This window comes from Nyctereutes procyonoides, unplaced genomic scaffold (genome assembly GCF_905146905.1).
Source record: "Nyctereutes procyonoides isolate TBG_1078 unplaced genomic scaffold, NYPRO_anot_genome, whole genome shotgun sequence".
Taxonomy (NCBI): Eukaryota; Metazoa; Chordata; class Mammalia; order Carnivora; family Canidae; genus Nyctereutes; species Nyctereutes procyonoides.
In genome coordinates, this window is record NW_026575136.1 from 11878600 (window position 1) to 11904474 (window position 25875).

The window sequence follows — 25875 nt, forward strand, 5'->3', positions numbered from 1 at the left end:
GTAGCAGACTCACCGACATTTGTAGGGGCTCATTGTGTGCTTCTTGGTCATCTCTGTAGCATGGGCCCACCTCCCGACTCTACCTCAGATCCACCCTCTTCTTTCCGTCTGCATTACCCGTTCCTTAGTCCGGGCTACGCTTGTCTTTCTGGACTTCTCTAAATGACCTCCCTAAGTGGCCTCCACGTTTGTCTTACTGATGTGGGAAACAAAGGCAGAGAAAAATTATTAAATTTCCTTACTCCCTACAGCCCATGACGAGTCCTTGAAACAGGCAGAGTGACATTCCTCTAGGAACTCAACTGCCTCAATGTTAGAACTTTGCTAAGGGCAAAAGGCAGTCTTAGCCCAACCCCCAGGACCCTGTAAGTCTACTTTAACATGTAAAAATTCCTTTAAAATTTCCTTTATCTCTAAACTCCCCCGGATAGGTGTTGGCAATCATCCCCCAACCACATGGTCACTGATACACATCTGAAGGGTCTCATGACTAAGGTTAGACAGTAATACATGACCTTTTCCCAACAATAGCCAGCCCCCTCAAGGGCCTGGAAACCTTGCTTCCAAAATTCCTCAGAGACTTCTGCTATCCCTAACTGCTTCCCAAATGGAAGGCATATGATTGGCTCCTCCTCATGGACCCCAGTGCAGCTCTTTCTGCCCACGGGTCCTGTCCCTGTGCTGTAATAAAACCACCTTTTTGCACCAAAGACGTCTCAAGAATTCTTTCTTGGCCATCAGCTTCGAACCCTAACATCTTTTCCTACGTCATTACTTCCGATTCTCTCTCTGAACACCAAGTCCTCACAGAGCAGCCAGGGTAATATTTTAAAACAGAAGCTAGATTGGGGCCATTTCCTTGCTTAAAAGTATATCGCAAGGATGTATGACGGGGCTTCCTAGCACTAGGCCTCTCCCCGGCTCTTCCTCCATAACCTCCTACCACCTTGCTCCCTGCTCTCTCCAGATACACCAGCCCTTCCTTCCTTCCTTCCTTCCTTCCTTCCTTCCTTCCTTCCTTCCTTCCTTCCTTCCTTCCATTTATTTGTTCATGAGACACACACACACAGAGGCAGAGACAGAGGCAGAGGGAGAAGCAGGCTCCCTGCAGGGATCCCGATGTGGGACTCGATCCCAGGACCCCGGGGTCATGACCTGAGCCTCAGGCAGCCCCTCCACCACTGAGGCTCCCCGGCGCCCCCACCAGCCGACTTCCAACCTGCCGACTTCCAACCTGCCGAGTGCTTCCTAGTGCAGGGCGGCCCTGTTGGGTCACCTGTACCTGGAGCACTGTGGCTGGCAAGGCTGCCGGCCTGCGCTCTGATGGTCTGGGCTCAGGACCCTCCTCCCTGACCCTCCTCATTTCCATCACATCACAACGCCAGCAGATGTGATTTTTGTTAGGGGTTGGTTGCTTACTGCCTGTCTCCTCCCATTCCATTAGAAGGAAAGCTCCACAGAAGCAGGAACTCGTGCTCATCCCTGCTGCGTCCCCAGGGTCTGGAGCTACACCTGGCACAGGAAGAGTTACCAGTATTCACTGAACAAAGCAGTGAGAAGAGAGAAACTCTAGCTCTGTAAGAACATAAAGAATATCACGGGGAGCACTGAGTAACGCACAGCATTGTTGGGTCACTGTGTTGCGCACCTGAAACCAATAGGACCCTGTGTGCTAACTAATTGGAATTAAAGTAAAAAACTCAGATAAGAATATATGAAATATGTTGGTCTATGTGGAGGGAGTGCTGATTATCCCAGCGCTTAGGAGGTTGTGGCAGTATTGAGTAGAGTGTGAGGGGGAGCTCACAGTGCTCGCGTGTGTAAGGGATAGAGTGAAGTTTCTGTGCTCGGAAACAACAGGAATCCCCTCCCATGCAGGAACATTGCTGGATTGTGGCGGCACCTGGCGCCTTGGACGTCTGTGGTCGCCAGTGTGGGATGGCAGGAAATCATGAGCTGAGGTCAGATCCTCCGTGTGGCTGTTACCCGCCGTTCTGTGTCCGTACTTCCTCGTGTATAAACCGGGGACAGTAACACCAGCCTTCCCGCCGGGGAGATTAGAGGCAGGGTATGCCTGGTGCATGCACCTGCCTCCTCAATCAGTGGGAACTTTTATTTTGCAGTGGAAATTTTCAAAATTTTCAAAATTCAAATCATGGCATCAGGAATCCAATTGATTTTATTTTATTTTAAGATTTTATTTATTTATTCATGAGAGAGGCAGAGACACAAGCAGAGGGAGAAGCAGGCTTCCTGCGGGGAGCCCTATGTGGGACTCGATCCTGGGACCCTGGGATCACGCCCTGGGCTGAAGGCAGACGCTCAACCACTGAGCCCCCCAGGCGTCCCAGGAATCCAATTTAATTAAGCAACTGTTTAAGCCCTTTTAATAATTGTCATAAATGCTGCAGGGAATCCAAAGATGGGTAAGATAGAAAACATGTCCTAAATAGATAACTGAATAACTAAAAATAAGTAACTAAAAATTAAATAGCTAAAAGGGTAAGATAACTTATAACATTAATAACAAATCCATATACAGTGCTTAGCAATTAGTACAGTGATTTTTGTATGCCTTTTATTTTAAAAGAATTGCATTTTATAGACTTTATTTTCATTCTTATTTTTTATTTTTTAAAGATTTTATTTATTTATTCATGAGAGACACAGAGAGAGGCAGAGACACAGGCAGAGGGAGAAGCAGGCTCCATGCAGGGAGCCCGATGTGGGACTCGATCCCGGGACCCTGGGGTCACGCCCTGTGCCAAAGGCAGGCACCAAACCGCTGAGCCACCCAGGGATCCCCTTTATTTTATTTTTTAAAGTAACCTCTACATCCACCTTGGGGCTTGAACTTATAACCCTGAGATCAGAAGTCACATGCTCTGCAACTGAGCCCGACACGCGTTCTGTGTGCCCGACATGCCTTTTATTAGTTGGTCTTTACTTCTATGCAAATGTAATATGGGCTTCATGACCCTTTGCTAGTCAAGGACCTCTCTAAACCTGACCTTGTTACTAGTAAAAGGCAAAGAGTGGTTGGTAGTTGAGTAGTTGTGAGAAATCTATGTGATGACCCAGGAAAAGCATAGGGTCTGGCAGGAGAGTCACTCAAATATGTTAGACCTCTCTTGCCCCAGTCTCTAACCCTGGATTCTACTTTCTTTCCATAACATGCCGCTTCCAGATGACTGTACTATGAAGCAGTTAGTGTCACAGTCCTCCTGGAAGAGTAGCGAAGTGCCACAGAAGTTCAGAAAAGGAAAGAGAGAGAGAAGTGACATCTGTTTGAGAGGCTCACGAAAAGCCTTTATCTTGGAAGAGATACCATTTGGCATGTGCCTTAAAGACCAGGTGGTGTCTTGACAGATAACAAGGTGGAGGGATCAATATGCCATTCCAGTTAGAGGCAACAGTTAGAGCAAAGAGGTGGATGCATGGCGGTCGCCACAAGCATGTTGCGGGAGGGTTGGGCAGGGAAGCACTCATCTGGGTGGGTTGGTAGGTCCTGCGTTGTGGAAAGGACTGCACTGGAGGGCGTGCGTACAGTAGGGTATCCTAGCAAGTGGCCAGGTGCCATCTTTTAGGAATTGGGTCAGAGCTAGATGAATTTGGCAAAGGATGTAGAATAGAGGTAGGAGAGACAAGCAGACGTCTGCAAGGCTCTTGCAGAAGTCTAGGTAGAGAGTCATAGGAGTAGCTGAGATGCCCAGCAAGAGATGGATCCAGTAAATGAACCACCAGCCTGGCAGCAGATGGGTGATGGTGGACAAATTAGCTTGAGGGGTTCAGCCTAGATGACTAGGGACAGTGGTAGACAGTGGCGGGTGGGTTGGGGGAGGAGGGGAAAGGAAGAGGAAGAAGGCAGCCAGCTCCCTCTGGTTGTTTCGGGTATTTGGGGACATTCAGTTGAGGTTTCAATCCAGCAGTTGGTAATAGGGATTTGGGCTCAGGGTTAGAGATGGACTTCTTTGTGTTCTGCACAAAGGCTTGTGGCTGGACTACAGGAGTGGTTGAGCCCTCGCACAGGGGCTCGCACGGAAGAGGAGGGTGCAAAGGAGAAGAGGCTTCACCAGAGCCCTGGTCTGTTCTTTATTCGGTTGGCGGCCGTGAGAGTGCACAGAGGGAGGAGGCCGAGCAGGGCGCAGAGGGGAGGCAGCAGATCGGTGCCCTACGGGCTGGGGTGGAGCCCTCACTGGCTCCCGCGCCTCCGGGCCTACATGACACGCCTCTGTACCCCGGGTCCCCGGCGACCTGACCCCGCTGCTGGTGGGCCTGTGGGCTGGTGTCCGTGGCCCTCCGGTGCTGCTGGGCTGCTCCTCCAGGGGTGCACTTTGCACGCCAATCCTGACGGAGCCACCCTGAATTTAGCAACTGTTGTTGGCTTGCATTAATGCAATCATTCTATGGAACATTTTTCGTCCTGAACTTCATGGGCGTTCCTTTATCAGCAGTATGTAAAGCACGCCACTGCACCCTGGGTGATACCATCACGTTTCAACCCAAATGCATGGAATTCTTAGAAAAAAAATCTATAGTTGGGAGTTAAAATATGTTCTTGGAGGTTCCATGACGAGATGCAATATGGTGTTATGGATAGAAGGCTTGGCTGGGAATCAGAGATTCTGGGTCTTACTCTCAGCTCAAACTGTTGCCTTCTACACGCTCATGTGAAGTTATTCTCCATCCCCGGAAAGGGAAGTTAATACTCCCACCCAGCCTGTGAAATCGTGGGGTACAAATGGGAGATCAGAGGTCTGCACGTACCATAAAAGCAAAATTGCTGTCCAATACATGGGCAAATTACAGAATATTAGTTCTATTTGCAGTAAATATGTGCAGGGCATGATTCCCGGGAGCCCCTGTATGCACCACACCTAGACTAGCCAAGGGCAAGTCTGGGCAAACGCCTTTGTATTTCACGTTTTAACTAAAGGGAAGATTTTCCCAGTGCCGCCGTGTGCCTTCCACATCGGAGATGCCCCTGGGGCCTGGGCATAACTGGAGGGGTCGGCAACGTGGCACCTGGCCTGGGCCGCCCGGGCTGGGCCGGGGAGCCGCCTGCAGGGCAGTGTGCCCCAGAAGAGGCCTCCCGGTTCCCCTTGGCCACTTTCCATGTGGCAAATAAGCCCTACATTCTACCCTCCGCGGACAGCTTTAGATCCTCTTTCTGGTGAGGAAAGTCGGATTTCTTTTTTTTCAGATTTGACGGAAAACCAGATCTGCTGAAAAAACCATAGCAGCAATTTTAACCCCTTTCTCCTGTATAAAACATCAAGTTCACGCCAGTTTAAAGTTTAGGGGGCTCAGCCATTGAGCGCCTGCCTTCGGCCCAGGGTGTGACCCCGGGGTCCCGGGATCGAGTCCCCCGTCGGGCTCCCTGCGTGTGGAGCCTGCTTCTCCCTCTGCCTGGGTCTCTGCCCCACCCCCTCTCATGAATAAATAAATAAAATATTTTTAAAAATATTGTAAAAAAAACAATAAAGTTTACCTTCTCTTGTGCTACACGTGCTACCTTCTCTTGTGCTACACATCAGGATTGAAGCTGTTCTTATGGGGAAAGTCCTGGAACATTATTATTGCACGTTAGAGTTGGAAAGATCCAATCTGTGACTTTATAGAGCGGAGGAGGCCCAGAAAAATAGGCAGATTGGTTAAGATCACGAAGTGGGTGCAGGGTGAGGTCCTGGACTAGACCCCGTGCCCCTGACCCAATCTACTAACCCCTGCATCTTGGCAAATCAGGATACAGAACAGTTACATGGAGAAGACTGGGGGGGGGGGGAGTCATTATATTTTGATATGAAACGAAAATCACATATAAATAAGAACCTTAGTTTCGTTAACACAGATTCCATTAACTTCTTTAACAGAAGTAACACTTCTGTCTTCGTTTTGCCTGTTAGCCAGGCAATAATTCTGAATTTCTTCATTATCACTTGGGCAGTTCCCTTTCTCAGAGTGTTTTTTTTCCGCGGCTGTCTGCGATCCTGACAGTGCTTGTGTGTCCACGCAGCGGGACTTTTGGCAGCAAAGGAAGAATTTTAGCCTGGTTTCCTGCAGGAAGAAGGCTTACAAGATTCATTCTCGTGTGTTGCCTTTGTTCATACTTGAGACGTGGTTGGCATCACCTTGGCAACTCAGTAGAAGCCAGTCGTCGTTGCTCCGTCGGTTTCATTATAGCCTCTCCTGAGAGCAGCCTTGGCTTTGGCCGGAACTGGCACCAGCTGCCTTCCTCGGGGCACAGAGCCAGTGTGGGAGGGGGATGGGGATGTCTGGGCCTGGCCCTGGTGTGGCGTTTCTGTTCCCAGTCATAGAGTCGTCTCGGCATAGATGGGGGCAGGCGGCAGGGTGGGGAGGAGAACATGGGGGTCTTCATTGTGAGGCTACGTCTGTACATTGGCAGATTCGTGGACTCGGGACCATATATGACACTGTCGGGAAAACGTGGATGGTCACTGCCAGGTGAGGGATGGTTTGCCCCAAGGTGCACCGTGGAGGTTTTTTCTGCTTTGGGAATTTGCAGCCGAGCCTCAGATAGGTGGAAACGTAGGTGATGGGGTAAAGAGGAATAAGGGGGATACAGAATGAGACCATGCAACTCCATGACTGCTAAGATCTTGGAGGTGGGACATGAGAATGGTCAGCGGCAAAAGCAGTTTCTGACACCCTGGAGAAATACAGTGGGTAATGGTTTTCTCCTCCCTCCCACCCCCAGCACTGTTTCATGGTGTCTTGGCACCCTAACCTTGGTGCTTACCCGTCAGGCATTGGTCATCATCATCATCAGCAGCAGCAAGAGTTTTACTGAGCACCTACCTTGTATTTACCTCGACTCTGATCCATTATTGGTTGGGGCCTGCTGGGTTGGTGCTGGGATGTCTGCCCTTCTGGCTTATGTCAGGTGATAGAGAGGACTCTGGCAGCCAGAGAAGCCCTCAGGCCAGGAGATACATGCAGGTGCTGGAGGTCAGGCCAGCCTGCCTAGAAATGGTGACGATGGAGAGGGTATGGTCAGGACCCTGGAAGTGTCTGCCTCGTGTTTCCAGTTGGTGCTACCCTGGAAGTTTCTGGAAGGCTCCTAAGCTGTAATAGCAGAGCTGGTGAATCTGTGAGTCCCTGCACAAGACATAAGTCCTCACCTTTCCTAGACAGTATGTATGGCTGCACATTAAAATTTTATTTATTTTTTAGAGTACAGAAGATAACCTTGGAACAGAGTTAATTTTGCTAGGACCCTCAGAAACTAAAGGCCTCATAGAGCTGAGCTTATGAGTTGTAGACTCAGGGGCCTGGAGATGCCCGCGGTGTGATGTGGCATTAGGGTGTCAGAGAGGTATCGGGATGCCAAGTCTCTGAGCTGGTACATTGTGAGTGATTGTCACCTACTAGTATCCTTTCCCTTAAATGGCCACTGCTTGCTGATTTTAGGGTAATACACGTGCTCGGTGTAAATTGGTCTAAACTTTTTATTATAAAGTAACACTGACCATGACACAAGCATTTTCTAGAACAGCGGGCATTCAATAGATCCTTTTTTGCCTGAGCGTACATCTAATATTCAGAATCCTGGTCTTAATGGCTCCATTTTACAGATGAGGAAACGGAGCCCCAGAAAGATGGGAGTTATACCCCTGTTTATGTGAATTCATTTACACCCCATATTGGTACGCTGCCTTCCTGCACAATACTTAGTATTAGCTACTGGAATGAGGAGCACAGAAACCCTATTAGTAATCCCTTGAAACGTCCTGTCCTTCTAGTCCACTGTTCTCTTAAAGCACAGGGTATGTGTTATTTATAGTCTCCCATGAGATTATTCCTTCACTCTGGGCCACTTTGTAAATGTCAAGACAACAGTACAACAGTGTATTATATTACAATTCCTAGAAACATCTCAGTCCTGTAACATATGTTGAAGTAAATTTTATATGTTAAGTGTCCATGAAAAACTCCTGAGTGGCACCCGGGGGGCTCAGTTGGTTAAGTGTCCAACTCTTGGTTTATTAATTTAATTTAATTTATTTATTTATTAAAAAAATTTTTTTTTCAACTGTTAATTTTTGAATCAGGTCACGATCTCAGGGTTGTGAGGTTGAGTCCCGCATCAGGCTCTGCGCTGGGTGTGGGACCTGCTTAAAATTCTCTCTCTCCCTCCGCCCCCACACTTTCTCTGCCAACAAACAAACAAGCAAAGCCAACTTCTCCTGAGAAAAAAATCGGCATCACAAAGAAATGCCATTGCATACTTATGAGGACGGTTATCATAAAGAAGAGAAGTCACAAGGGTGCGGAGAAACTGGAACCCTCATACACTGCTGGTGGGAATGTAATGTGGTGCAGCTGCCTTGAAAACTGTCAGTTCTTCAAAAATTTTGATCCTATAGAGTTACTCTCTGACCCAGAAATTCCTCTCCCAGGTGGAATATGAAATGAAAGGAGAAATGAAAACACATATCCACCTAAAACTCATATATGAATGTTCATAGCAGCATTCATAATTGTGAAAAAAGTGGAAACAACCCGAATGTCTGTCCTGTGGATGAATGGATACAAAGAATGTGGTTAATCTAGGCAGTGGGATATTACTCAGTCATGAAAGCCACAATAAGGATGACTCTTGAAAACATACTAAGTAGAAGAAAAACGTTAGTCACAACAAGCTACATACTGTATGCTTCTGTTTATATGAAATGTCTAAAACAGAGCTACAAAGACCCGGAGAGTGCGGAGTGACTGCTAATGGGTACAGAGTTTCCTTTTGGTGTGATGAAAATCTTAAAATTAGATTGTGGTGATGATGGTCCAATCTTGTAAAGGTTCCAGCAACAGCAGAATGTGCCTTTTCGTTAAAGGGGTGAATTTTGTGGTACGCGAATTATATTTCAATGAACAACACAAAACAAAACTTGTGTTGGCACATTTGTGTCGATAAAGAACGAGTATGAACATTAACCCAAGGGCTGCCTGCTTTTTAGTTAATGTTTGGGAAACATCCTTTGAGGTTGTTCCCAAAGCCCTCCATAGTGGGTGACTTTAATTTCTCCTCGAGCAAACTACTACAGTGTTTTAGTGCTGCCTTAGCCTGGGACACCTTTGGAGTCCTTCAAGTCAGGACAAATCCACACAACTTTTAGGAAGGAAGCGCATCTGTCTTTCTCCTTCTCTCTGACATGAGGGGAAAAGAGATTTAGACAATGGACACGGCTCCCAGAACGAAACAAAGCCGTGATGTTGACGTAGTCAGGTCTCTGCAGGTCTCTCGGCCTCGGTCCGTCGTGTTCTGGAGGACGGTGCCAAGTCTGATGCTTCAGGGAGGCAGTTTAAATCAACGTAAGGACACCGCGTCCCAACAGTTGGAGCCAGTAGAGTTTCGAGCCGTTCATGGTGAGGGCACGTGGAGGTGGGAGAGGAGGTGGGCGGACTATAAGGCCTGTGTTATTAATTCTGGGAGGCTGTGGTTCTCCTTCCCTGCTGTGCTGCCCCCGTTCTCATAGCAATGACTCTTCGTCCAATGAACTAATCAACTGTGTGTGTGGAAACAATTAGAATTGATTGGGAGGAAAGCAGGAGAAACAGAGCACCAGAGCCTCATGCCTGTCGTCTCCTTGATGTTCGGGAGAGAGCCCCTGAGTCTAATGCAAGAACTTTGAGACTACTAGACAGGGAGCCAGGAGGTCCAGGTTCAGGGCACAGATCTGCAGCCCACCTAATTGTCTGGGTGGCTTTCTGCAAGCCATCCACCTACCCTCTCCTGACCTCCAATTTGTTTATTTGTAAAAATATGATGTTGGGTTGGGCTGACACTGACGGGCTGACTTTCAGGCTCTAAAACATTCTAGACTTTTTCTTAATAACTTCCAACCTTCCATAGCAAGTCTCACACTTGCCCTTTCCTAGGCTCTGATTGGCTTTTGCCTGTTGCCCCCTTCCCCCGGCGTATGTGAGCTATTTAATTATGATTGTAAACCGGTTCCAGGACTACTTGGCTGCTTGCATCTCCGTGTACACCACCATGCCCCTCCTCACTGTGCCCCAGGAAGGATGTTGGCAGGAGGGGGTCTCGCCTCCTTCCCAGGACCGGCCCGGAACCCCCAAGTTCCACAAAAGGGTTATTACCTACAGAGGGGAGGGTTCAGTCCTTCTTGACGGCTGCTTTACTCGTGGCTGCAGGATGTTGAAAAGCTCCTCTCTCTTCCTCTTGCCATGGATGTGAGTCTCCAACCTTTGCTTGGTGAACTTGAGGGTGTGCTTGTCCCTGGAGACTTTGAGCAGCCCCATGGCGGGCCTCTGGTATGGGGCGAAGCTGCACGCCTCTCGGACCACGTCTCGCATGAATTTCACGTGCGTGGTGAGGCACCTGCCGCGGTGGCTGTGCCTTGGCTTGTTCACATTCTTTGTCACCTTGTGGTCCTCCTGATTGATCTGCTCTCTGTCTCCTACTTTAAGAGTAAATCCAAAGCTGCTTAGGAAAACAGCATGGTGTGAGGGAGGAACACTTGAAATCAGAGACTTAGGGTTATTTCTCCAAAGTAATAAAGTGGGCCTTAGTTTTCCAGTCTGTGGCATAGGGATAGTCTTAGCTACTTCACGGAGCTACAGTGAGAATTAAATGAGATAAAACAGAAGACGGGTTTGGATGGGAGTGGTGGGTGATGGTGCAGGTAGACTGCAGTGAGAAGGTGGCCAGCAGAGGCTGAAAGAACTTGTCATCCCATATACTTTCAGGAAGGAAGTCACATGGACACCTGGCACAGGGACTTAATGATTGTTCTCAGAAATCTGTTCATCTTCCTAATACTCCTCCGTGTCTAAAGATAATTCCACAGAGTGGGTTTAAATCTTGCTGTGGAAATTGGAAATTTAAGGTTTGTTTTTTTTTTTTTTCCTGTTTCTTTCTAAGTAATGATAGAGAAAAATCATTCAAATCATTGGGTACCTTGGGTCCCAACCCTTGGTTAGTTTTAAGCATTGTTATGAGATTACTTCTCGATAACCTCTTCTTGGGTAATTAATTTCAGTTTGCTTAACGTCCCTCCTGGTGCCCATCTTCTAAATGTTGAAGTGAGTCTTGCTTTCCTCCATCTCCCAGAGTAATATTCCTTACAGGCTGGGGAACGGTTGTTGGGTAATGGGTCAAATGAAGTAATAGGCAGGCCATATGGTTCATGGACACTTTGCTCTCAACAACTTGATAGGAAGTGGTTCGATTTCTTTTTTTAATTTAAACTATAAAAATGTAAGAACCATCTGCTGTTATTTTTTGCATGTGATCCTGGTAAGTTATTTAGTTAGATTGCTCCTGTGCAATTAGTTGCTCTCTGTGGAGGCTTTTGTGGCAAAGCTGGGTTATTTCCTTTTCAGTAGTAATGTATATGGAATGTGCATGTCCCATCCAGATTCCTTTCAAAAATTGCAGCAGGTTTGCCTACATGCAGTGAACTCTTGGGATTTATATGGCTTCTGTCTTAGCTGCTTAAATACTTAAATTGTAGTGGTCCATTTGATTGGTTGAGAATAGGTCACGTACTAATTGCTATGGAGCAAACCAAATAGGGTAATGTGATAGAGAGTGATGCCAGGGTGGGGGTAGGGCGGGGCTGCTTTAGTTAGGAGCTTGGGCGCCCTCAAAGGAGGAGAAATTGGAGTTGACATCTGAAGGGTGATAAAGAGACAGCCAGATGAAGATGTCTGGTGAGCCAAATGAAGATCTGCAGTGAGAGAATTCGAAGGGGAAGGAAGTGAAGAGCAAAGGACCTGAGCCATGCAATACACTGAGGAATATGCCAGAGGATGAAGTCCAAGGCAGAGGAGAATGCAGGGAGATGGAGGTGAAGAAGGTCTAGTCTAACAGCAGCCATTGGAGGTTTTTAAGGGAGGATTTGACGTCATCTGATTTATAGTTGTAGAAAGCTCACCCTGGCTGTTAAGTGGAAATTGGATCGTTAGGAGCAAGAATGGAGTCAAGGAGACCCGTGAGCAAACTATTGCTGTTGTCCGATGAGAAGCCGGGCTGGCTTGGGCTCAGGTTGTGTGGTATAGATGATGAGACACAATCAATTTGGGATATATTTGAGATTTGGAAACTTTGGGGCATACCTAATGATTTTGGTCTCTTACTCAGATATGGAGTGCTTGATGACTCACTTTTGGTCAGTTAAGTTTGAGATGGCTAATGGAATCCAAGTGGAAATGTCTGGTGGGTGATGGAGTATATGAATCTGGAGCTCGGATGAGATTTAAATTATGTGAAGGTCAAGAATGTAGACAGAGACGAGGCTGAGGTGTCTAAGTCTGGGACACACCGTGGTTTAGAAGTCTGGAAGAGACACCAGCAAAAGACACCGACAGGGTAGCCAGAGAGATTGGAGAACCATGGGCTGAATGGGTGCCTGGAAAGGAAAGTCTCTCCAGGAGTAATTGGCGCCCTCACTGTTCAATTTCAGGTGTTAGCACTTAGCATCCCTATTAAAATGTTCATTGAAAGATGCATTCTGAAGCTGCACATTTAGTGACATCTAGAGCACTCTGGACCCAACGCCTGTCCATGGAAACCCTCAGCCACAGTGGGATCAGAAACAGGGCAACTCTCGTCTCACGGGGGCCTGGGGGAAGGGGGCTTGCTGAGGTCTCTCTCAGGGTTTGTGAGAGTTTCTTACCATTACCAAAGCAGCAAAGAGTCATTTGTTCATTGTTGTTGTTAAATGACAGTTGCCTATACGGCTTGCATGGCTAAGCCACAAGTCAGTTCTTGGAAAATAATCAGTAACTATATTTTAATTCTCAGTTTTAATTTCAAGAGTCTAAGGTTCACTTAAAATAAAAGCCTGTATATCCAACTCCGTGTATAAAAAGACAAAAATACTTACATTTTTAACTTCTCTATATTCCAGTCTTGATGAGAAGTTTCAAAACAAATCATTTTCTAAATTTTATCTTTTCTCAAAAGCAGTTTCTGTTTGGGAGTTAACTTCAGCTTATGGAAAATTGTTGTATTATCTATTTGTCACTTGATAAATATGATTTAAATGAGTAGTAGAGATTTCTTGCTTTCTATCTCTTCAAGTGAATGTATAATACACTCTGACAAACATTTTAAGTTGAAGGGCAAAATTGGGGAGTCCTCTGTTTTTTTTGTATAATTTACTATAAATTAATAAGTCATTTTTCCTGCCATAGGAAGTGTACTTTCTCCAAAACACAAAGCAGTATTGTTCTGGAAACAAGATGGTTTATTTTGGTGATTCTCATCATTATTTAGAGAAATAATGGATTTGTTTGAGATTAAGCAAAGCTACAGTTTCTTTTAGGAAGGTTCAATGGATAACAAATACTAACTCAAACTCTGTAAATGTTTATTTTAATCTTTTTGCCTTACTGGCATTTAGTTAATTTTATGAATAGATAAAGCTAATAAGAATGTAGTGGGCAGATTATTGGCAATAGATGGTGGTGAGGAATATTCTCTTGGTTATTCAACTAAATACTTGGTTCACTAATGGAATGAGACTTGCAGGGAACAAAACATCAGAAAATAACCCCTTTCCATAATTTTAACAAAATGACTGACTCTGCTGCTTTGTGGAGAAATAAAATTTGGAGGCACCTGGTGGCTCAGTTGGCTAAGCATCCAACTCTTGATTTTGGCTCAAGTCTTGATCTCAGGGTTATGAGTTCAAACCCCCTATTGGGCTCCATGCCGGGTGTGGTGCCTACTTAAAAAAGTTTTCATGTTACCTCAAAATTTTCCTTTTCTTCTAAGACCAAACTGGAAATAGCTCATTTATCTGGTTGGCTCAATCCCACCTTTAAAGGCCGAAGGCTCGGGCCTTCACTTGAAGCATAGGACCTTCCCTGTGTGCAGCACTCCCCACGGTCAGGAATGAGTAAAACACCAACCCAGCTGCGTATGTTTGTGTGAAGATTATAGGATGTAGCAAGCCTTGTCCCTGGGTCCCTCGTGAGCAGTTATCTTTTTGAGGCATTGGACTGCCCTGGGAGAAGGTTCCTGATGTCCAAGCCGTGTGTAGGAGGTGCAGAGTGGGAGTGAAGGAGGCTCCGGGCTCGCCTCTTTCCTTCCCTTCTCCTGCCACCTCCTCTAACCACTTGGAGGAAACGAAGATGAAGGGCTGCCCGGGTGGATGGGGCCATGGGAAAGGGCAGGGGGAGGGCCACTCCTTGCCTGGAAGAAGACCCTGTTATGGGGGGGGGCGGTCTCCCTGGGAAGGGGCTGTCTGGCCTCCTTTTGTGGCCCTTAGCACTGGGCCTTGGTGAACGTTACGTGCGTGGTTGGGTGGTTGGGGGTCGGGGCAGACATCTCTTCCCTTGCCCTCTGACAGTTACTTCCTTGAATGGCACATGACTCCGCGTCAGACCGAACCCCAAGCTCCTACACCTGGGGAGATCACTTGATTTGCTGTGCAGAGGGGCCCTCTGCCCAGTTAAGGCAGCACTTACACATGTGAAGAGATTGCTAGAACTCTTCGGGATACAAAGCAATAGTATCTTACTACTAAGAGCAGCTTCTTAAATCTGATCATGTCAGAGTTTATCCCCATTGGATAAAATCTAAGCACATGACCTTGGCTAACAGTGCCTTGCGTTAACTGGCTCCTGATTTCCTTTCTCCCCTCCTTTTGTACGACCCTCCAGTTCCTTGAACACTCCAGCCCCCCCCCCCCCGCCCCCACCGTATGTCCACCCTATGCTATGTGGTATCTCCCTTGGCTCTTCACTCGCCTCAGTCTTTCTCATCTTTTAAAAATCCACTTAACAGGTGTTTCTTCAGAGAGGCCTGCTTTGCTCCATCATCCTCTCTGTCCCATTATTTTGCACCTGGGCATTTTGTATTTCCTTGTGCGCTTGCTTTCTGCCACACTTGATTGAATGCTTTATTTATAGGCCGGACATTTTTCTGATTTGGCTAGCGTCTCGTCTATCCCTGGTTCAGGAGACGCTCTCAAAAAATAAGTGAATGAATGAAGTGTCCATCTACTTTTCATCAGAAAAAGTGTTTCAAGTAAAAAAGAAAAAGTTGTTTCTCAGATCCTCAACGTGCTATTGCACAAATGCCCATCGTACTTGTGATAATTCCCGAGTCTTGGTACGGAGCTGCCTTTAAGGATAGGGCTTGTGATTTAGTGCCTGTGGTCTAACTACTATTAGTGCTTTTAATTCCTCAACTTCTAATGTGTTTTCTCCGCCCTTTCCTTTCGTCTTTTTTAGCAAGGGAAGCCATATGTCTTCGATAGAGTGCTGCCTCCCAGCACGACCCAAGAGCAGGTTTACAATGCGTGTGCAAAGCAAATTGTCAAAGGTAAGTGCTATTTCTTTATTTCCTCCTGGGCCTTTCAGAGTAATTGAAAACATTAAGTGATATTTGCAGCCTAGGAATCAATGTGCCTTGACTCTAAGCAGAGGCCTGTTAATTGGAAACACTGAATTATGGCCCGAGCTCTGGCCCTGGTTTGCTATGATGTCAGGCAAGTTCTTGAACCTCTCTGTACCTCCTTGCCAGGGAAATTTCTTTATTTCTTTTGCCACCTTTTTGGCAGAGTTATTCCGCCACCTAGAAGCTTACAAGCTATGGTCACACTATTTCTGTAATGGTTTTAAAATACTCCTGTAGGTATGAGGCCTCCTTTTTAGGAGACGAAAGGAGACGAAAATATATATTTCTGATGCTCGGTTGCATATTTTTGACTGATTTATTTTGTACATCTGTCCCTTCAGGGAGAGGCCTTACCCGTGGAAAATTCTCGGGCATCAAGGAATTTTCTACAGCATCATAAAATCACATTACCTAGTTGGTTATTGAGCTGGTCTTGCTACTCAGCGTTCCTTAAATATACTTTCGTCTAACCCATTTTCAACCTTTCCACTCAGATACTAACATTTGTTCCTCCAAATAGATAGCCCGAAGCCTAAACTTGTCTCAGAGATCAGCCCTTTTCTCCGGGACTTACCTTGACCCTGCAGGATCTGTGTCAAAGTAACAGCAGGGAGATGAAGCAATTTACAGGCTGCTCTCTACCTTGCCCTTTCAAATCAGGGGCAGGCTGGAGCTTGCCCTGGGGGAGCTCGCCATCTGGACAGAGCTGAGGGGCATCTCCTGCTACTGTGCTTTTCATCTTCAAATCTTTACCTTCAACTCCAAATGCTTTGGCGGCTGTGCTTTCAAATATCCTGATGTTGCCGTCTTTTATAGCAGCTCTGGATTTAAAGGGCAAAAAGCAAAAGCAGAATGCAAAAAAGCACCTTGTGATGCAAGATGTTCTTGTTTTCAGAAGCCGAGCTGACTAACCTGACTATTTGAAATGCATGAACGCCAGCCCCGAGTGCATCTGTTAGATTAGTTCTGACCCTGGACACCTGCGTGGGAGGTTGAGTCAGTATGTAATGTTCCTCGCTGAGGTGTATGGTTATGCACACTCCTGTTGCAGATATTAATTAATTTTGAAGGTCTTCACGGTGAGATTATTACAGAAAACAGAAGAGAAAAAAACATGCCTGAATTTGGGCTCTTCTTGAATTAATACTGTGAGCCTGTGTCTGGTGGTAATATTGATCTTCTCTTTGCTTCTATTCTTTTGTATCTCTTCCTGTCTTAAAATGTTCTCTCTCTTTCTCTCTCTCTCTCTGGCGTGTGTAGTTCTAGTTTGCTCCTAGTCAGCCTTCACCATTATCAGACTCTTCCTTATTTTTATTAAAGTAAGATTAATCACACATGAGCCATAATTTCCTTCTTTTTCTCTCCCCTTCCATTATCAGAACCAAATAGTATTTACCACGTGCTGTGCTAAGCATGAGGTCCATTTAAATACATCTCTAAGTTGATGTTGTAATTAGAGATAGATGCACTCTATTTTAAAAAAATCCCGTGATTAACAAATAATCATAATCTTTCAGTCTTCATTACTAGAGGAGTGGAGTCTCTTCCAGTGTTCAGGTTTTTCTGTACTATGGAATGTCAGAAATAGGTAATTCTTGGAAAGTTCTTGCAAAGATGTGACCTAACTGGATAACCTGAGGTCCAATATATGATGAGCCACCAAGAAAGCCATTTACAGTAATGTTAGGCTCTGACGTGGTAAGATAAACATATATTTTTCATGCACTATAATTGTACCACGAGCATACACATTTTCTAACAATAGAGTACCTTATTTTCCCTTGAAAGGAAATTATTAGGAAATGATGAAGGCCTAATTTAACTTTTTTTTTTTTTTTTTTTTTTTTTTAATATCCACTGAAGCTACTGTGAGGGGAAGTGGCTGTGTTATTTCTGCATCAGCAAAGTAAAGCACAGATATATAAGAAAGAGCTCTTGGAACAGTTACTAGGTTTCTTTTGTCATGACAAGCTCTATTTAAATCAGTAAAGGAAGGTGGTTCTGTAGGGACCTCTTTTTCTAGAGGCCAGGAATTCAATCCGATAACATCTGAAGGTCACCACAGTCCCCAAGCTTCATGACAATGTAGTGGACCGGTCAGCTTTCCTTTCAAGGCTCTCTGAACCTTTAACGTTTTTGATATTCAGGAAGACTCCTTTTAACTGGATGGCTTTATTCTTTCTTGTTTTTTTTCATTCCCTCCAACTTCAGTGGGTTTAAAAAAAACATATTTCAAACGTTCGCTTGTAGAATTCTGGTATCTCCCACACTCCCATCTTTGTCTGGTGTGTGTTTTGCAAAGTGTTGCCTGAAAGGGTATATAGAATTCTCCGCTTCTTCCAGAAGAGCTTATAGGATTTGTGACTATCAGCATGGTAAATAGGAAGGTTTCTGTGGATGCCGTAGGAATTAAAAACCATGGTTACTGCTTGCTATTGTTGCCATTGGGTAACTATTTCCCGGTCTACAGAAGTCACTCTGGGCATTTGCCTTTCAAATTAACTAGATGTAGACTGACTGTACAGGCCTAGAAGAGGTGGTTTCTTGTTTTCTAGATCTCATTTCTTTCAGCTTCATTCATTTGGTTGTTCCTTTTATTCCTTCCTGTATGCAAGGATATTAAGCATTTGCCATGTGCTGTAAGCACTGCTAGGGACTGAGAATCAGCAAGATACACAAGACCAAGAAGCTCCATGTACAGGGGAAGAAACAGGTGCATCCGTAGTTATCATACTCATGGGTAGTACCTGCTCTAAGATGGCTGCGTGCAAAATACTGTGAGACCCCAGAAGAAAGTCACTTGGGACTGATTTTGGTGAGTGGGGGGCGAGGATTGGAGAATTAAGGGTTCTTGGAAAGGTCGGGTCCTGACGACTGTACAGTATAGCAGGGCCGCACAAGCACAAGGAGCAGCAAAAGCATAAGGGCACAGATTTCATGGCGTGTTTGGGCAACGTAGAGTTGTTGCAAGGTGCCTCAGGGCTGGGACCTAAAAGGAGAGTTTGGATCAGAGTTTGGTGGAAATGGATGTGGACTCACTGAGAAGTTTTAAGCTCAGGATACTATAAGGTCTATATTATTATATTATATGTGACTCTTAAGAAGAAATACATTTATTTGGCTACTGCTATCTCGCAGGCCCCCTCTGTGCTCTTTACATGTGTTATTGTATTTTAAGTCTCCACAGTTTTATGAGGTGTGAGCATGATTGTTCCCGTTGTACTAAAGAGGAATTTGAGGTCAGGTAACTTGGCCAGGTCAGTTAGGGGACTCGAGCCCGAGCTTGCTTGTCTTCCTGAATGTTTCTGCACCATCCTGCCCCCACTTTCCTGGTGGGCTCATCATGAGCACTTAGGAACGATTTATGAGTTGTTACTTTTCTATCAGGCCATATGGACTATTACCCAAGCACTGCAAAAAGAGGGATTGGAATGGAAATGGGGAGAGGGGAGAGAATAGAGACCATGGTCCCATGGACTTGGGGTGGCCCTGCCTGCCGTCCGACCGTGAGATGCACTTCCATTCTGGAGATGCAGCCTGGCCGGCCGTTCTGGTTCGCCACGAGCGTTCAGCAGGGCTGCCCCTGGGCACGTGGCCTCCTTGAGTAGTTTGGTTGGCCCCCCAGAGCCTTAGGATTCCAAGGCAGGGATGACTTGTCAGCTACTGTTGCCACTGACAGGCCATCATTTTACCTGGGGGAGTTGGTAGGAGGCCATGACAGCCTTCTCAGGAACTTCCGTGATTACATCTTCCCCAAATTCTGACCCAACAGTGGAGCTAACTCTTCTGCTCTAGCCAAGATCTGGTCTCAGAACTAGCCAAACCTGGGTAGGAAAACTGGCTTCCGAAGTCTATAGCAAGAGTCTAAGGAGAGTTTTCTAGCATCCCACTCTTCTTCACCTTCCTGTCTGGAGGTGAGAAGGCTCTTCCCACCTGCAGCGGAATCTCTCTCTGGGCTTGCTTGGCTGCTGAATGGATGTGTGCTGTGTTTGTGGGTGCCAACGGCTGCATGGCGTGAGCTGAGATCACATCGCGCCAGAGCCCATCACAAAGCAAGGTTCTGTCTGGCTGAGCTGGTTCCTGGCCCTGCGGCTGGCGCATAGAAATAGTCATTCTGTTACGGGAGAGGCTCTGAAACAAATGCTTTCCTTGGGCCCAGGAACTGTCATTCAGCATGATGAAAGTGCCTTTCTGTGGGCTGTTTCTGTGAGGGTTGAGTGGGGGTGGTTGTGTGGCTCAGCGTGGCGCTCCCCCGCCCTGCTTTCCCAGTGGCCAACCCGAATGCCCTGTGTGCGCTCACTCCCCTCCTGCCTCTCCCCTTCCCTGAGAATCAAACACGGGCTAGGTAAACAAACTGACCCCCAAAACATGGAGTTTGGAAGAAACTAGAGAACACAGAGTTCGAAGGGCTTTTTCTTTCCTTTTTAAATTACCATTTAATTCACAATTGAGTTGATTGAGGACCTCAGCTCTGTTCAACCTTGAACACTAGAGATAGGTTCTCCAGCAAGGAACTGATTGTAACGTGATTGTAAATAGGTCCTTAGTGGCCAAGGAGAGGTTGTTCTGGTGGGGTTTTATGTGCTCTCTTTTCTTTAAAAAAAAAAAAAAAAAAAAAAAATTGGGCTCCATGTTGAAATAGCAGCACCAGACAGTCAAGGATTCCCCGAGTCTCACGTGATCCTTAGCTCCCTGCTCCAGAACAAGTGGCGCTCTCCTCGAGCTCTTGCTTTCCTGTGTGTGTCCCAGGCCTTTCCCTGCAGGCGTGCGGGGAGCAGCAGCTAACCAGGGGTTGGGACCGTGTGTTCTCCTTAGGAGGGCTGGATTCGGAGGCGTAGACCCCGTCCAGGGGAGCCTAATTCTGGTGCCCTGGCCCTGCTGCTTCTTGGCAGAGGAGGAAGCATGTGCTGGGTTTTCTCTTGCCGGTGGGGCTCTGGCGCTGAGCTGAGGCGTTGCTCAGAGCCACCTCCTGCATGCACGTGCCCTCGCGGGGTGGCCAGCGGCCTGTTAGGAGGGGCGGCGGGAGCTAGACCCTTGGCCTTGGCCTCCCTACCCCTGGTTTGATGCCTGGGCCGGCAGGTCCCAGGGCGCCTCCCACACAGGCGCTGAAGGTAAGGAAGCCCTTCCAGGGCGGGGGCAGATGTTTCATTTCTAACAAAGAGAAGCTTTAGTGCTGGATTGTGGCTGGCATTCCAACTGTCTGGAGTTGTTTATGCCACAAATATCGAATTTTAAAAGTACCCTTGGGTCCCTCAAAGCGCACTGCACTCACGGTCGCTCAGACGCTCTCCACTCGGAATCTGTTCTCCGAACAGGTTGGCATTTTCGTGAAAACTGAAGCTTGAACCTCCACCCCTTACATTGTAGTCAAGGTTTTGCTTCTCCTGTTCCCAAGGAAACCGTTACCAGAAGTTTGATATGTGCGAACATTCTCTCCCTCCCTCCTCTCTCAATATAGCTTGACACAAACTCCGGAGGGCTGCTAGGATTAAAAAAAAAAAAAATGCTGCTGTTTAATTTCCCTCTCTTTTTTTTTGCTTCCTGAAGGAAAATCGCAATCTCTTTTCTGACCCCTGTTCCCATTCCTCAGCTCAATAGCCTCAGATCAAGAAAATGTATATTGAAAAAAAAAATTTAAGAAAAGCTAACAAAACAGCAAACATTGACTGGCATAAAATTCAGAGAGACCAAACCCACAAACCAGCGAGCCTGATCGGGGCCTGAACTCGATGGAGTAGTGGCCTAGCTTGATGCTGAAGGGGACAGTGGCCCTAAAGAGGACGCCCCAGTAGGGGTTCCCCAGGCCACCCCCACTGTCCTCTTAGACGCGGGACTTCCTCCCCTTATGTAGAGATGTTGGGTCAAGGACATTGATTATGTACTATTTCCCTTTCGGTGTTGTTGATGCAGGTGAAGGAGGATTGAGGGAAACGGGTGCTAAATATACTTTAATCACGTCTGCCGCCTTGAGGGAGTTCCCACAGGTGATCTTCAGTGCAAAGCAGCATCTGTCCTCACGCTCCCCTCCCATCCCCCCTATTCTCGGCATGTGGGGCTCGGCACAGCGAGCTCGTTGTGAGCAAAGGAAACCCCCGATGCGCCTGGGCCTGGCCGCCCTGCTAGCGCAGTCACTGCAGACACAGATGTGTGACCCCTGCATCAGGCTGGCTGGGCGCACAGAGTGGGGCCTGGCCTGCCCCCCAGCTCCCCAGCTGTGCCCAAGGGCCCCGCGCCGCCGGCCTGAGAACCCTTCCTGAGGGCTGACCCCATCACATCCTGGGGGGAAATTCTCTTCTACACCTCACTCCAGAGACTCAGGACACTGATAAGGTTTTTCTTCCTCCCACTGATCCTAGGAGATCGATTTAGAGAAGAAAACTCGAGTATCTTTCTCCTAAAAAAGTGTATTGCTCCGTGTCTGTCTTAATGTTACTGGGAGAGAGGGAGTGTCTGCCTCTTTCTTCATTAATCTATTCTGTGGGAATGTGAGTACATTTCTCCTTATTTGTGGAACAGTGGAGGCCTTCATTTCTGCTTTTATCTCGCCATTCTACTTAAAATGCAAATGGAGCTGAAATACATCATTTGTGTGAAAAAAATGAGATGGGCCATTTGGAAAATGTAATTTTAAAACATGGAGCCACACTAGCATATGATCAAAGTAATGAGTTAATTTTAATTTCTTTTTCTTGCTTGCAGATGTCCTTGAGGGTTATAATGGGACGATTTTTGCATATGGACAGACGTCCTCAGGAAAGACACACACCATGGAGGTAAGACTGCAGTGCGCAGTGAGGCACTGGTGGGGCCACACACATCCAGGGCAGACGGCCCCGACGACCGGAGAGCTGGTTGAGGGGCGGGTCGCGTTTGACCGATTCATTCTGTCTCTGTGGACCTTCAAAATAACGGGGAGTAATAACATCTCAGGAGTTGAGAATTTTAAAAAAATCCTCTGTTGGTAGCTCTCTCAGAATGGTGATAGTAAACTCTATTCCAAGACTCCTCCGTAGGCTCAGCAGCAGCGTAAGCATCCTTAGGGACCGCAGCCCTAATCTCCCTGAGAAAGCCTGTGGTGAGGATCATGTATGCAGCAGAGGGCCACTCTGGGGAGGTGAGATTGCTCAGAAGAAATAAAAAACTCTAGGTCAGGCTTGAAGAAGGTGACTTGTGGACCAAACTCAGCTCAGACACGTGTTTTGGTTTGGCCTGCACCATGTGTTTTTTTAAAGTTTTTGAATTTATTATTATGTGTCTTATTAAAATTGCAGGCAGTGCTTACAATGGGATGATTTCCCATAATTTTAAGTCTGTAAATTTGGTTGAAAATTCTGAAGATCTTACAACTGGGTGCAATCTCACTGTACCATAGAGTGTAAGCTTCACGAGAGCAGAGATCTTCATTGTCTTGTTCACCTACCTGTTCACTCACATTTCTAGTGCGTGGAACAGTGGGTGTCACCTGGGCGGGGATCGATGAGGTATCGGTTGAGTTGAACCCTTCGTGGTGGCCGTGGCCGTGCGGTCCGCCCCGGCCTCCTGCGTGCACACCTGTGAAGCTGTGACCCCAGGTCAGGCTGTGGGCCGCGGAGGCTGTGGGCCCAGGCTGTCCCCTGGACGAGGCACATCTGCGGGCCAAATTGGCCCCTCTACCTCCCCTTCTCCTGCTTTCTGCCACGGACTCCCCTTCAGAGCTGGATAATTTTTCTAAAGGCTGGGCCCCCGATGGGTGAGGAGAGGTAGAAGAGTGGTTATTATAAGAAACTGCGCAGAGGAAGTTTGGGGAATTCAGCTTACAAGCAGCAGGGTAAGATGGATCCTTGATCCTTCAAGCTTAGGATTTTCATTTACGGTACCCTCCTGGGAATGTCACAGAGACACGTCGGCTGCAGAATCGGTTTAGCTTATGAATCATTCCTATTGAAGAGGAGACTTCAAAGGCACGAGGCTAAAACCCTTGGGGCTCTGATGTTCTGCTCACACCGATTTCAAGTGTGCGTGGGACTCTGGGGGATCTCATTTCTGTTGTGTTGACTCACTTTCACCCATTTTTGGGGGCAGAGTGGCTCAGAGATCGCATAGATTAAAGGAAGCACGAGGCTTATTTGCCACTGTTTTGGACGGAGCAGGACTGTTCCCTGACACCCGAGCCTTGGCCGCCCTCTTCTCTGCATCTTGTGCTCTCCTACTGTATACCTTGGAGACGCAGGCGCGGCCATCCCCGTGCTGCCGCTCTGGCCCCGTGCCAGCCTCTCTTACCGGGCCCCAGGCCCCTAACCTTCCAGGCACAGTTTTTTATTTCCTAAATACCAGCCACTCCAGTAGCGGTGCCAAAGCTCCTTCATAGGCATGAGAGGGAGAGGGTCCATCTCTGATGGACCATATACCATCTCTGAGTCCATTAGTCTCTTGGTTTCTGGAAAATTATCAAATACACAAAACGACAAAAAATTGCAGTGTTTAGATTCCCCCCACATTGTAGGGACTGTTCACAAGCGTGACCTTTTTAGCTCTGGGATTAATGCATCTTTGGGAGATAGAAGGTATTTGCTAAACGTCAGAAATTTCCATTGTAAACTGTCAAAGGAGAGACCTGTCTCCAGAGTAAAATCTTAGTTTGTGTTGTGTGTGTGGGGGTGAGAATCCGTGGGTGTGAGGAGATGGCAAAGACGTCTGTTAGCTCTTAAAAACTCAACTCGGGGGATCCCTGGGTGGCGCAGTGGTTTAGCGCCTGCCTTTGGCCCAGGGCGCGATCCTGAAGACCCGGGATCGAATCCCACGTCAGGCTCTCGGTGCATGGAGCCTGCTTCTCCTTCTGCCTATGTCTCTGCCTCTCTCTCTCTCTCACTGTGTGCCTATCATAAATAAATAAAATTTAAAAAAAATATTAAAAACTCAACTCGCAGACGTTTTGTTAAACGAGAGCATCGGGGGCTTCGGGTCTCTCACGGCATGAACCCTACAAGGCCCGCAGCGCTTCTCGGCCCAGAGGGACTGGACTCCCGGGGACCTAAGGGAACTGACTTTTGTGCAGGTGACTCTCACCTGTAGCCCTTTCCTGCTCATCAGTTTTAAAAAGTTGATTGCAAGGGGTTTGCTTTTCTTCATTGTGACTTCTGAAGATCAGGAGCTCCTGCCCAGGGAGGATGGGGCGGGGCAGCGGGAGCTCTTTCCTAGTGCCCCTGGCACACTTGCACTTAGGTTGGTTCTTTCTGTCGGGTGGTTGTAGGTTGGAGAGAAGGTGGGGAATGTTTTAGAGGAAAACAGGAAAGGAGGAGCCCCGAGCTGAAGTGATAGAGACTGTGGGAGACCGAGAAATCCAGGACGTTGGAATGCAATTAAATTAAAAACAAAACAAAACAAAAACCCAACCAAACCCTGCAGGCTTGCAACATCTGAAAGGATTTTATGTATTCGGAATTACACATCGCGATCTTTCAAAGGCTCTTTTCAGAGGGATGCTAACTCCCTGAATGGACAGAGCTGTCACATTTTAAAGCTGTTTTTTCATTTTAATCCCCTCATTTTGGGTCCGACATCTAGGGGTGATTCCATTACCTTCTATTGAGGAGAACAAACAGATAAGCCTACATAAAATTGGAAAGATTAGCTTCTGAAGATGGAGCATTTAAGGCAGATTTTCAGTAAAAAGTATGAAACACTCGACGGTGTTGCTGGCACACTCAGTAGGACCTGGTCGTGCCCCCGACCCCGGGCGTGTGCGGCTTGCGTTCCCAGGGCTGGCTGGCTCCATGGGAAGACGGGGCTGGGCCTTGGCTCCACCTGTGGGGCTGGGAGGCCTCTCTGGGCCCCGTGCCTTGCTTGTGGCCCTCTCTGGCACCGAGTTGGATGGATGGAGACGCGCTGCTTCTCCTTCTGCCCAGAGGGACACCTGGAGCCCGTGGAGGGGCACAGGCCACCCCACTGCTGAGCTGCGCCTGCCAAGCGATTCTTAATGAGCCTGTCCAAGTGCACTGGTGCTCGTGTGAGCCGCCGGGCTGCCTGCTTCCCCATCTCAAGTGCTTCAGGAAACCATCCTGCTTGGGAGGTTGAGGAGGCGCCTGGCGTTGGAACAAAGGGACTCTTGTTCTGGGGCCGGTGGCCTGGGTCTGGTTTCTTCTTTCATACATGCCCCGCGAAGGCCACATCCACAAGTGGGAGACGTTTTTGAAGAGGATTATGTAGGATCCAGGTATTAAAATGTTCTTTTTGTTTTCGGGGAGAAAAAAGATGATGAAGTGGACATTGCTTTGCTGGCCAAACCCGACCATCTCTCTAGGAGGGCGTTAGTCTTCTCAGTTCCTGTACCTTTGCTACATCACTCTCCTCGCAGCTTCCCTGCTGCATCCCCCTCGCCCGTCCTCATCTTCCTCATCTCTCAAGATTTGGTGTCCCTCCAGGGAGCCCTCCCATGTCACCCTGGCTGGAAGGGACGCCTCTGTTCTCTGAATTTCTGCAGCTATCCGCTTTTTTGCCACCTTTTA

The 25875-nt window shown here is 47.3% G+C and overlaps 1 protein-coding gene across 2 annotated transcripts in view; it reads left to right on the plus strand.

The window, feature by feature from the left end:
• Positions 1-25875, plus strand: part of LOC129495533 (kinesin heavy chain) — a 151817-nt gene that overhangs the window by 35978 nt on the left and 89964 nt on the right. For both annotated transcript variants that reach the window (XM_055303119.1, XM_055303118.1), the window contains exons 2-3: positions 15226-15316; positions 22091-22164. In XM_055303119.1, the coding sequence (XP_055159094.1) occupies positions 15226-15316; positions 22091-22164 (165 nt within the window). The remainder of the gene's footprint in view (positions 1-15225; positions 15317-22090; positions 22165-25875) is intronic.